Source organism: Simochromis diagramma, unplaced genomic scaffold (genome assembly GCF_900408965.1).
Source record: "Simochromis diagramma unplaced genomic scaffold, fSimDia1.1 OVJJ01000732.1, whole genome shotgun sequence".
Taxonomy (NCBI): domain Eukaryota; kingdom Metazoa; phylum Chordata; class Actinopteri; order Cichliformes; family Cichlidae; genus Simochromis; species Simochromis diagramma.
Window position 1 is genome coordinate 30,993 of NW_024387183.1, and position 11,748 is coordinate 42,740.

The 11,748-nt window shown below is 39.6% G+C and overlaps 1 protein-coding gene across 1 annotated transcript in view; it reads right to left on the reverse strand.

Annotated features, from left to right (window-relative positions):
- Positions 1 to 7,955, reverse strand: part of LOC120745034 (basement membrane-specific heparan sulfate proteoglycan core protein-like) — a 35,659-nt gene extending 27,704 nt beyond the window's left edge. The window contains exons 1-2 of the mRNA XM_040049641.1: positions 7,659 to 7,955; positions 7,341 to 7,373 (exon numbers count right to left, since the gene is read on the reverse strand). Coding sequence (XP_039905575.1) covers positions 7,341 to 7,373; positions 7,659 to 7,695 — 70 coding nt within the window. The 5' untranslated portion in view covers positions 7,696 to 7,955. The remainder of the gene's footprint in view (positions 1 to 7,340; positions 7,374 to 7,658) is intronic.
- Between the last annotated feature and the right edge of the window lie 3,793 nt (positions 7,956 to 11,748).

Genomic DNA, 11,748 nt, shown 5'->3' on the forward strand with positions numbered 1-11,748 from the left:
ATGCGGCAATGGTGGAGGAGAGTGGCTAAAAAGTTTGAAATACTACTGTTTCTGGGAAACAAAATAAACTGGTCGGTCAGAGCTGTCAATATATTTTGAGTTTCACACGTCATATCCGCTGATGTAAAATTATTTAAACAGCTGAATTAAATCTAACATTAAAATATTTAAATTCAATACAAAACATTTTCACTGGGAGCAAAAACGACATGTTAATACATTGAGATTCTGAAGGCTGCTCCAAAAATGATCAGATTATATTTTAAATATTTGTTCCATTATCTTCCAAACCCCACCAGTTGTCTATTGTAATTTTTGACTAAAATAAATATAAAAGTGTTCTAACATCTCAACTGTTTGTTTCTATTCAGGCATACGTGTATACTATTTTTATTCATAGAGAGATTAAGCTTGTGTTTTAGTCATGTAGTGACTGTGCTTAACTGTATGAAGCCTAATAGACATTATGAAACAGATGATACATAAAAGCAAATTTTGCCAAAGTGCGTAAGATACTTTTCTAAATTATCTTTTTTTTCTTAACAAATGTACTACATCATGTAAAAATTTTTTTCATGTTTGCACTCCCGTGCAAACTTACAAAGTCCGGACTAGCAAGAACGCGAGTATGGACTTGTGTTCTCTACTTGAGAATTGAGAAACAGCCTCCGCTATGAGTTGCTTTTGGGCTGCAGGCTTTTCTTTGTCTGAGGTACGAGAGCGTTGCAATGGCCTATTGCACTCATAGCTACTTCCCCCTTGTGGCGATCCCATGCAATTACATCTTCATCACTTTAACTTAAAAGGGCAATACCACAATGCCTTTTACATTACTAAATATTTACAACTGATTACTTGTAGGTATCACATAGGATTGTAGAAGTTCAATAATGTAAGCTAATGCTTGTCCAAGAAGAGCAGTCAGAACCTGAATCTTAAAATGGACTGAATTCAGTAGGGAGCCAATGCAGCTGTATTAGCAACAGTGTCACGTGTGATTACTTAGATCAGGGGTGTCAAACGTACGGCCCCCGGGCCGGATCAGGCCCACAAACGGGTTTAATCCGGCCCGTGAGATGATTTTGTAAAGTATAAAATTTGAGCAGCAATTTTTCAATAAAGAAACTGCTGTTCCAATTGTGTCCATTGGATGGCGCAATAGCAATTGTGAGCTACTTTGTTTTGCCCGCGAAATTGAAACCTGATGTGCTTTGGCACCCTCATTGCCCCAATATGTCTCTGTAAAAAAAGAGAAAAGTGGATGCAGAGTGCAGAGTGTTCCAAGAAAAATGGTCATCCTCCTATTTATTCACGGAAGTGAATGGGAAAGCTGTATGTTTGGTGTGTTCCCAGCATGTTGCAGTGCTGAAAGAATATAACCTCCGTCACCACTATGTGAGTCTTCATGCCGACAAATATGACAACTTTCAAGGACAGCGGAGAAGAGAGAAGGTGAATGAACTGTTGGCGGGTCTGAAGAAACAGCAGTCTGTGTTTACTCACAGCCGAGACATCAGTGATGCTGCAGTGAAAGCTAGCTACCTCATTGCTAACGAAATTGCACTAGCTTCAAAACCATTTAGTGAGGGTGAATTTGTAAAAACATGTATGATGAAGGCATCGGAGATTGTGTGCCCTGAAAAGCGCCAGTCCTTTGCAAATATCAGCCTGACAAGAAACACAGTTGCCGACAGGATTTCTGACCTTTCAGCGGATTTGGACAGCCAGTTGAAGCAAAAAATAAAGTAATTTATTGTGTTTTCAGTTGCAATTGATGAAGGCACGGACATTACAGATGTTGCACAACTGGCAATTTTCATCCGCGGAGTTGATGACACATTGACCGTCACCGAGGAGTTCATGGAGTTAGTACCGATGACAGATTCAATGACCGCAGCTGATATTTTCACCGCACTCGTCGTCGCACTGGACAGGGTCGGAGTGGACTGGTCCCGCGCTGTCAGCCTGGCTACAGATGGTGCGCCCTCAATGATCGGGAAGAAAGCAGGCGTTGTAAAAAAGTTCAGAGATAAAGTGCAATCTGCAAATGGAGGGCGTGGTTTTTGGACTTTTCACTGTGTGTTGCAAGTCACTGAAAATTGATAACGTTATGAAGGTGGTCATCCAAACTGTTAATTTCATCCGATCCAGAAGCCTCAATCACCGTCAGTTTGACAGTCTTCTCAGAGAGAAAGACCACATCTATGTCCTGCCATACCACACTGAGGTAAGATGGTTCAGCCGAGGTGCTGTGCTGAGGCGTTTCTTTGATTTACGAGAAGAAATTGAACAGTTTATGGAAGAAAAGGGCAAACCAGTGTTAGAATTTCATTCCGCAGAATGGATGCAGCACCTTGCATTTATGGTGGATGTTACAGAGCACCTGAATAACTTGAACAAACAGCTGCAAGTTGTCACGCAGTATTATGACAGCATACGTTCTTTCAAGTTGAAGCTGTTATTGTGGGAGACGCAGCTCGCTGGTGGTGATGCAGCTCACTTCCAAAGTGTGGCAGATATGAAGCGGTTTAAAGATAAAATAACGGGACTGTTACTAGAGTTTGAGCAACGATTCCAGATTTTTGGTGAACTGGAGAAAGACTTCAAAGTTTTTTGCTCGCCGTTCACCGTGAATCCCTTTGATCTGCCCGTCCGGATCCAACTTGAAATAATAGACTTGCAGTGTGACTCGGATTTGAAGGGCAAATTTGCCGCAGCTGGCTTGAACACATTCTATCAGAATCTCTTGCCAGGTTACCCCAACTTGACATCCCTCGCTGCGAAACTGTTGTGCATGTTCGGAACCACATATCTTTGTGAGCAAGTTTTCTCTGTAATGAGCATAAATAAAACAAAACTGCGCTCAAGGCTCATGCACAGGCACTTGAATCACATCCTGAAGTTAGTTGCCGCTCAGGATGTGAAGCCTGATATTGATGAGCTGGTGAAAGCTAAAAGATGCCAGGTATCAGGAGTCAAATAAACTATGCAACCTCACTGAAAGTGCTGCATGAGACACCCTGATGTAGTTCTGTGATCTGTGATATACTTCTGTGAATCACTGAGGCACTGTGTGTTTGTGTGTTCTTTGTCCTCAGAATTTTCAAATAACTTGAGATGTTTTATGATTAATAGCTATGTTGTGCCTGTACTATTTTGAACATACTGTCCACAGACACTAGCTTTATTGTTATATTGATCGTATTAAAACAAAGAAAACAATCTGAAGTTGTTGTTTTTAAGTTGTATATACAATGATTTGTATATAGAGGTATTTTGTAATTAATAGCTATGTTGTGCTTTTGGACACACTGTCCTCAGCCTCCAGCTTTATGTTTATATACTTTTATCTTGATGTGAGACTGTTTCTAATTGATTATATTTGATTTATATATTTAACCTATTCTGTGGTTCTTGTACTTGTTTGGGGAACAGGATTTCATTATTTTTATCTACATTACTGCCTGCGAAGTGACACCCTGATATAGTTCTGTGATCTGTGAAACAGTTTTGTGAATCACTGAGGCACTGTGTGTTTGTGTGTTCTTTGTCCTCAGAATTTTCAAATAACTTGAGATGTTTTATGATTAATAGCTATGTTGTGCCTGTACTATTTTGAACATACTGTCCACAGGCACTAGCTTTATTTTTATGTTGATCGTATTAAAACAAAGAAAACAATCTGAGGTTGTTGTTTTTAAGTTATATATACAATGATTTTACCAGTCCGGCCCACTTGAGAATAGACTTTTCTCCATGTGGCCCCTGAACTAAAATGAGTTTGACACCCCTGACTTAGATGATTTGGTCAGAAGCCTTGCTGGAGTGTTTTGAACAACCTGCAGACATTCCAGGGAGTTTTTGCTCAGACATATAAACAGTAAATTATAATTGTCCAAATGTGATGAAATGAATGCATGTATAACAATCTCTAGTACAGTGCGAGATACAATAGGATTTAATTTACCAATGTTTCTTAAGTGATAAAAGCAAGACTGAATCAGAGATTTTACATGAACATCCAAAGTGAGAGCAGAGTCAAAAGTTACCCCAAGCCTTCTGATAGACGATTTCACAAATGTTGCAAGGGGACCAAGAGCTTTCATTATCTTAGGTACAAATCTGTCAGGAGCACATAGATGGACTTCAGTTTTTCTTTCATTACGTTGAGAAAGTTGTCAGTCATCCAACCTTTAATAGAGTCTAAGCACTTATTCAGAATCTGCAGCTTGGAAACATCTTGGGGCCTAAAAGAAACGTATAACTGAATGTCATCTGCATAGCAGTGATAGCAAATGTCCTCAAAATATGCTGAAGAGGAAGTAGATATATTAGAAACAATAAAGGCCCCACAGAACCTTTTGGCACACCATAGTGGGACATTACCTGTACTTAGAAACCACCACAGAAAAGCATTGTTCAGACAAATGAGGAGAACCACTCCAAGGCAGATCCAGTTACACCGACCCAATATTTCAGCCTTTCAAACAAAATGTGGTGGTCAAATATATCAAAGACCGACGTGAGGTCCACCATCAGCAAAAGAGAACATTTTCCTGCATTGTTTTGCATTAAAATGTCACTGGAAACAGCATGAAGGGCCCTTTCAGTACAGTGAGCTCTACGAAAGCCAGACTGAAGTATGTCAAGAATGCTGTGTTTGTCCAAAACTGCTGTAAGCTGCTTAGCCACAACATTTTCGAATATCTTAGCAATAAACGGCAATTTTGAGATCAGTCTGTAACAGCTAGAGAAGGGTCTAATTTTGGTTTTTTAAAGGGGGGTGTATGGCAACATTTTTAAAATAAGCAGGGACTTTGCCAGACACCAGTGGAGTGTTGATTATGGTGAGCACACAGGGACCAATAGAAAGCAAGACATTTTTGAATAAAGATGCAGGTAAAATGTTCAGTGAATAGAAGAATGCTTTCATAGAGTTCACTAATCTTACCAGCTCAGGTAGAGAAATAGGTGAAAAATGATCTAAAATAACAGGCCAGGACTTCCAGTCAGTGTGTGACCTGAGTAGACGCAGGAACGAACTGCTCTGGTGAATTTAACTCCACTTCAACCAGTTTCACCCCTCCAATTACCACCATTAAGTCGCTTACACTCGCAACTACTTTTCTTGTGTTTTGAACACTTTTTATGCTTTCCAATGGCTTTTAAGTGTGCAAAAAGCAAATAAAAAGGAGGACGCTCGCTTAACACTGAAGGCTATCACCACCCTGCTCCAGCAGCACCAAGATGAGTTAGCATCTGAATTTAAATCCTCATTTAACACCCTCGATTCAAAACTGGACCAAGTACGACAAGCCCTAGAGGAAAAGGTCGAGAGAGTTTCGTCCTTGGAGCTTGCAACTGAAGACCTGAGCCAACAAGTCGCTGACCTTGAAAGCACGTGTGCCGCTGTTCGTGAAGATAACAGCCAGCTAAAGAAATCAGTTACGGACCTGGAGAGCCGTAGTAGGCATCAGAACATCCACGTAACTCGTGAGTAACCACGTGAGTAACCACGTGAGTTATTGGGCAAAGAAATACTTCAACCTCCACTGGAGCTCAATAGAGCACACCGTTCCCACCTCGCCCGGTGATCATCCACCTGCACCGATACCAGATCAAGGACCTCATCATCCAAGAAGTTAGGAGGAGAGGGAAGTTTGACTACCGAGGTGTGCCCATCTAAATTGTGGAGAACTACAATCTCGAAGTCCTCAGTCAGCGGGCGCAGTACAAGGACATTATGTCAGAGCTCTACGGGCGAGGCCTGAGGCCGGCTCTCCTCTTCCCAGCACGGCTTTGCATAACACAGGCCAGCAGCGCCAGAAAGTTTTTCAGCTCCGTGGACGAGGCTCAACAGTACATTAAAAAACCTGAATACTGGTCAGTTTTTTAAAATCAGTATACTGAGTATCATTGTGATTATAAAAATAAATATACATTCGTATGTACTCAATCTCCACATCTTTAAAAAAAAAATGTATGTGCATTATATGTCTTGATTCATGCTCGATCATCCAGATATGTAAATCCCAAAAGGTTGATTCTGTTCATCTGGACACAGCGTTTTCAGTGGGAGCAACATTTCGTCACTCATCCAATTGAATTCTTCAGTCATATGCACATCATAGATGCATAAACGATGACATTTTTTGTAATTCTATTGAGAAGTTGGCAAAACAGTTTGTACAACTGTGTGACAGTACAAAGTGTGTGAAAGATGATACTTGAGCTTGGCTTAGTCCATCTCCTAACAATTAATTACAAGCATTCAAAACCAAAGACTAGTCTGCTTCCTTGTTCTTTTGTCCTATCTGAGCAAATGTCAAGCATAGTGTTGGAGCTCACCTCTCCAGGATTACAGACAATTTGACATTAATCAAACAACTGCAAACAATTTATTAAATCTTACTTTATTGACCCTTTTCTTTTCTTTAAAAATTTCAGGATGCGTGGTTCAGCCCTGGCAGAACTCATAGGCCAGCAACTGGATTTCTGGAGGAATGTCTAAGCAATGTCAGGAAAATGCTTTGTTCTAACAGGGAAATAAATTCAGCACCAAAGGAACCACAAGAAAATGTTCATCTTGCCTGGTACTAGAAGATAGATTTGTTTCTGCTTTTTTGCAGCAATCTAAAGGCCTGTTGATGGCTGCTTCGAAGCATTTTTTGTTTTTGATGCAAGTTACCCAAAGCCATGTGCCCAGGAATTACTTCACACTGTCATCATCCTGGAAATAGACGAATCCCAGGACATGAATCAAATACGATCAAATTAATGAGGTGTCCTTTAGCTATGATGTAAGTCTAAAATGTTGCTCACGAAGGTGCATGAAATGATCTGAGAGAGAGATTCCCTCTTGCCACTTTTCCAAAGTGTTGATGCATGTTAAGTACTGAAAAAATCATAAATTCTTCAGTTTTTTAAAGTTAAGAGTTTTTACATGTAATTTGTTCTAAAACATAGCTGACTTTACATAGCATGTCTTCATGTGTATTAACATGTACATCTATGAAGCGCCTTGAGGCGACTTTTGTTGTGATTTGGCGCTATATAAATAAAATTGAATTGAATTGAATGTGCTGTAACACACACACACACACACACACACACACACACACACACACTATCACAGTAACCTATTTGTCTCAGTTACTAGTATCTTTAGAAACATACTGCCTGATAATTTAAGTTCTTGGTTGTGTTCTGTTTCTGGGTTTTGGTTCAAGTGTGACAAAAAAGTATAAAAATGAAGAGTAATTTTGAGTGCTACAGAAGATAGAAGATCAATACTGTTAATATTCAATAAAGAGGAACAAAAGAAAAAAAACACATCTTACCTTCAGCATTTCCATAGAAGAGTGTACTGAGCCCTAAAATCAAGATTGAAACATCATTAAAGTGACAGAAAATCATCTCATTATGAACTAAAACATTTATAAAAAGGTGAATTTTCAGATGACACAGCTCATGCTCATTCTCCATTTTCTTTGCTTTCTAGACTTTAAACTGGTAGTGTAAAACAATTGAACACAATGTAGCATCAAATTCTTAGACAAAGTTGTTCCCCCACTCAAAAACTCTAATTTACACAAATGAAAAACAGTTTTTTATTTAATCAGTGCCATATAAACAGTTACAATTAGTTATGTACTTACAGAATAACTCCAGCACGCAGAGCAAAGAGCGCCTCATCCTCACATCCAGCTCTGCTGCACTCTGATGCACAGCTAAGCTTTAAGTGTTTCGGTTTTCAAAAATAATTAAGCAGAAGAAAGAGATGCTGTGCTTAATATAGATGAGACCGTAACTTCTTCTTCTCAGTGGCTTCCATGCTTCCTTCCCTTTTACTCTGAGCTCAAACATCTGCTGTAACTTCAACCGCAGCAGAGTTTGCATTTCCTGTCTGTTCAGAATATACAAGCATGTTTCTTGTGTTGTTCCCTTTCTCTGTGTTATTAAAAAAAACTGTTCTCAGGCAACATTTTCATCCAGGTTATAGATTTACTTCTTTCTTTTTTTGAAACTCAGATTTTTGCCGTGACCCATGGATTGTTGTCATACTTATTTGTGGCTGAATGGCAGCATGCTATTTGACTCTGACAGTCCTGAGAGGGTTCATGCAAAACATGCTCTGGCCTAGCTGAAATGAACACACTTGGTTTGGTCTTATCTGACTAAAGAATGCTCCCATTACGCTGCAGAAAAAGATTTTGACTTTTTGCTCAACTCTTTTTTTTTTTTTTTTTTTTGGCATTATTACAATGGAAAACATCCTTTCACTTCTGCTTTGATATGTAAATGTTTTCATCTTGTGATTGGATTTTGGTTAGAAGGTGGTTGTGACCGGATTATTCATGTGGCTGAACTGAACCACTGATTTTTTTCACTGACCAGAGAGCAAAGATATCACACATATATTGCTATAAATTGCATAGCTACAGCTTCTGTTATAAATTTGGTGGGAAAATACACCAAATAAAATGCAAAAACACAATACTCAATATGTTTGTGTTGAAAACTACATTTTGTCAACTGAATCTATTGAAGAGCAAAGAAGCCGATTGCCATGCTTCTTTGCTATTCTACCATGTACCATGTGTTCACGTGTTCCTTGTTTGCACTTCTAAGGTAGTTTCTAGTACCAGGTTCTCGACTCTAAAGCAGCCACCAAAAATCAGGATTTATGTGTAACAACTTCTGGTTCCAGCACTATTATAATAATTGAAGTTTATTGAATAGTATGTTTTTCTAAATTATATAGAAGCAATAACTTTAAAAACTGAATACATGTTGAGAAATATATAAAGCAAAGCAAAAACCATGTATTGCCTCATTATGCTAAACGGTTCACTTAGACTGAATTTCCTGGTAACACAAAAAGAGATGTAATAGCAGATCTCACTGTACAATGATCTATCTCTACTATCAATTAAGTGTTCTCTGGAAGGCTGCACACATTCAGCTTAAATTTTTCTTCCTCATTTTAGTTGAGTAGACCAGAGGAAAAATGGCAAAGTCACTGTGTTTTTAACTTAGGAGATACACAGATAAGCCTGTAGCTGTCAGTGCCTGTGACAATTACTTTAAGTTGCACTTGAATTTATTTTCACAGGCATAATAACTCTGTGAAAGGCCTGTACCAAATAAGCACATTCATTTATAAAATTCCTCAGCCAACAATTATGTTCAGTGGAATAAGTGGTAGCAAAGTTTCAGTCCGTGGTAGTTGGGTGTGGTTTGTGGTTCAGCTGCAGGGAAGGGGTGGTGCAGTGGGTTCAGGGGGAATGCCAGAGGAGGCTGAACGGAGAACTGCCAGGCATCTAATTCTGTCCATCCTGGTTTACACAATAGTATACCCGGACTGTGGTGTGTGTGACTTCTGGAGTGAAACAGACAGAATAACATTTGTATAAACACAGTTAACTATATAAAATTGGAAAGCAAAACTATAAACTGTGAGAACTGTGGACAACAGTGTGAGACTGTGTGTACAGTGGGAGATGTGCTACAAACAGATTGGACCTGATTATAATCACAAGCCAAAGAAAGCTTATTCACCACAACAGTGATTCATTACTGACTATGCTTAAATAAACACCTAACTTTCTACTAAGCACATATCAGAGTCAATAATTACAATGTGTAATTATGTCTGAGCAGCACAATAACAATGTGCTGAACTACATGGCTCAAACCAAAGAAGTCAACTTTTGCCAAACTACCACATTACAGACAGAAAGCCAACTGCAACACAAATCTAAACTGCAAAAAACAAGTCCTCATTTATTACACCCTGGCCCATTGGCTCCAACAAGAGAGGGAGACTGACCGAGGTGATAACTAAGTAAGAATAGATTACTGACAATATAAATAAAGAGAACACATTTGTCAGTAGGTCAGTCGTTTAAAGCATGGATGGATATGTGGCTGTCACGGTTCTGGGTCCGTTGGACCCAGTATTTTGAGTTTATTATGTTTTGGTTTATTTTTGCATTATGGATTGTTTTCTGATGTTCTGGTGCTTTGTTTATTATTATCATTATAGATCTGTTTCTGTTCTTGGTGAGGGATCAGTTCTTTGGTTTTGGGTTCTCATGTGTGTTGCAGTTTCTGTTCAGTGTCTAGTCTGTCTCTCAGTGTCATGTCTGCATCTGGTTTAGTAATTCTTGTTTCCTGTCTTATTGTGAAAGTCTTTGTCTTATGCTAGTGTGTGCAGCTTAGCTCCCCCGTCTCGTTAGCCCTGATCTCCCCCAGCTGTGTCTCCCTTCTGTTGCCCATTCCCTCATTACTACCCTGTGTATATAAGCCCTGTGTTTTCCCATGCTTGGTGTCGCGTCGTACCATCAGATTATGCCTGTGTGTTTCTGTTCGCCATATTCCATGTTCACTTCATGTTTTGCTTTCGTACCAGCAATAAAGCTGAGGTCTTTGAGTTTCAAGTTAGTGTCTGAGTCCTGCGTTTGGATCCTCCTCTCCGCCTGCCCGCACACAGAGCCCTGACAGTGGCAGTGTATAAATACCAAATAACTCAAGAAATCATGCTGCAGTTAAGCACGATCAAGTAAGGATGTGGATGCCAAAGTCAGGACAGAGAGAAGCCTTCATAGGCTTATACATTATTATACTATTCACAAAAATTACAGTTTATTGTTTAACTGTTTAAAGTGAGATATTTAACTATTTCATCTTACTATCTTGTTCAAGTACTTGCACAGTCTCTATGTCTTGGACACAGGGTTTAGATTTTCATAGGATTTTTATGGTTAATCTAGTTTTGTATTTTTTATAATCTTTGTATAATGGTACTATGTTCTGTATTATTGATATATGCTGATAGACAATAGTTTTTGGCTTTCCTTATCCATTTGTTAGCTTTAGTTCCTTGACTCATTTAGCTAAAAGTTTGTTTATCACTTTTTATATTCCCATTCTGTCCCTCCAGTCTTGTCTCCTTGTTTGTTTATCTTGCATCTCTGTGTAAAGCCTATGTGTCTTAGTCTAATATGTCTTGCCGGGATCTCATCTTGTCTTACTGCCCTCTTTACTGTGTCCAAATTCAGGTGTAGCGTGCTTCACATTTGTAGGCAATTATGTCACCGCGACGCAACAAAGCCTGTCCAAATTCGATGGGGCCAACAAATGCGTCCTCCTTTTCCCTGGATTTGACGGGGAGTGCATCCTTCGTGGCCCAGCCTTTCGCAGAATTCATAGCCTGGCCCAGCCAATTCCAGTTTCCAGCGATGGCGGTCTTTTGTTACTCAAGTTAAACATTATATATAAGCAGGGGTGCACATAAGTGGTCTGCAGGTGCGCATTCGCTGTCAAAATAAAAGACACACTCCAGATAAGATGTTGCAACGAGCGTTTGCGTCCATATAAAAGGCACTGTTTTTGTCCGCTAGAGTGGAATTTTCACGCCATATTCCGCACCACATCTCTGTGCGTTCATTGTTTGTTTGAAGCCAGCTCACCTCCTGCAACCACTTTTCCGAGAATACGCGCTTCTTTTGTGGCTCGGACTCCTTCTGACATTTCTTTGGAGGTGGAGGAACACCAAAGTAATTGCTTAAAGGAGCTGGCTTCTTCAACATCTTTAAGAGTTCTAAACAAATGTCTGTCCTCCTCCAGAAAATCTTATGTACGCAAACGCGTGTTTCAACTTCTTATCTGGTGCGCATCTTTTATTTTGACATCGAATGCGCAGCTGTGGACCAGCTGGTGACGGAAAACCTCCGGCCTACCCGG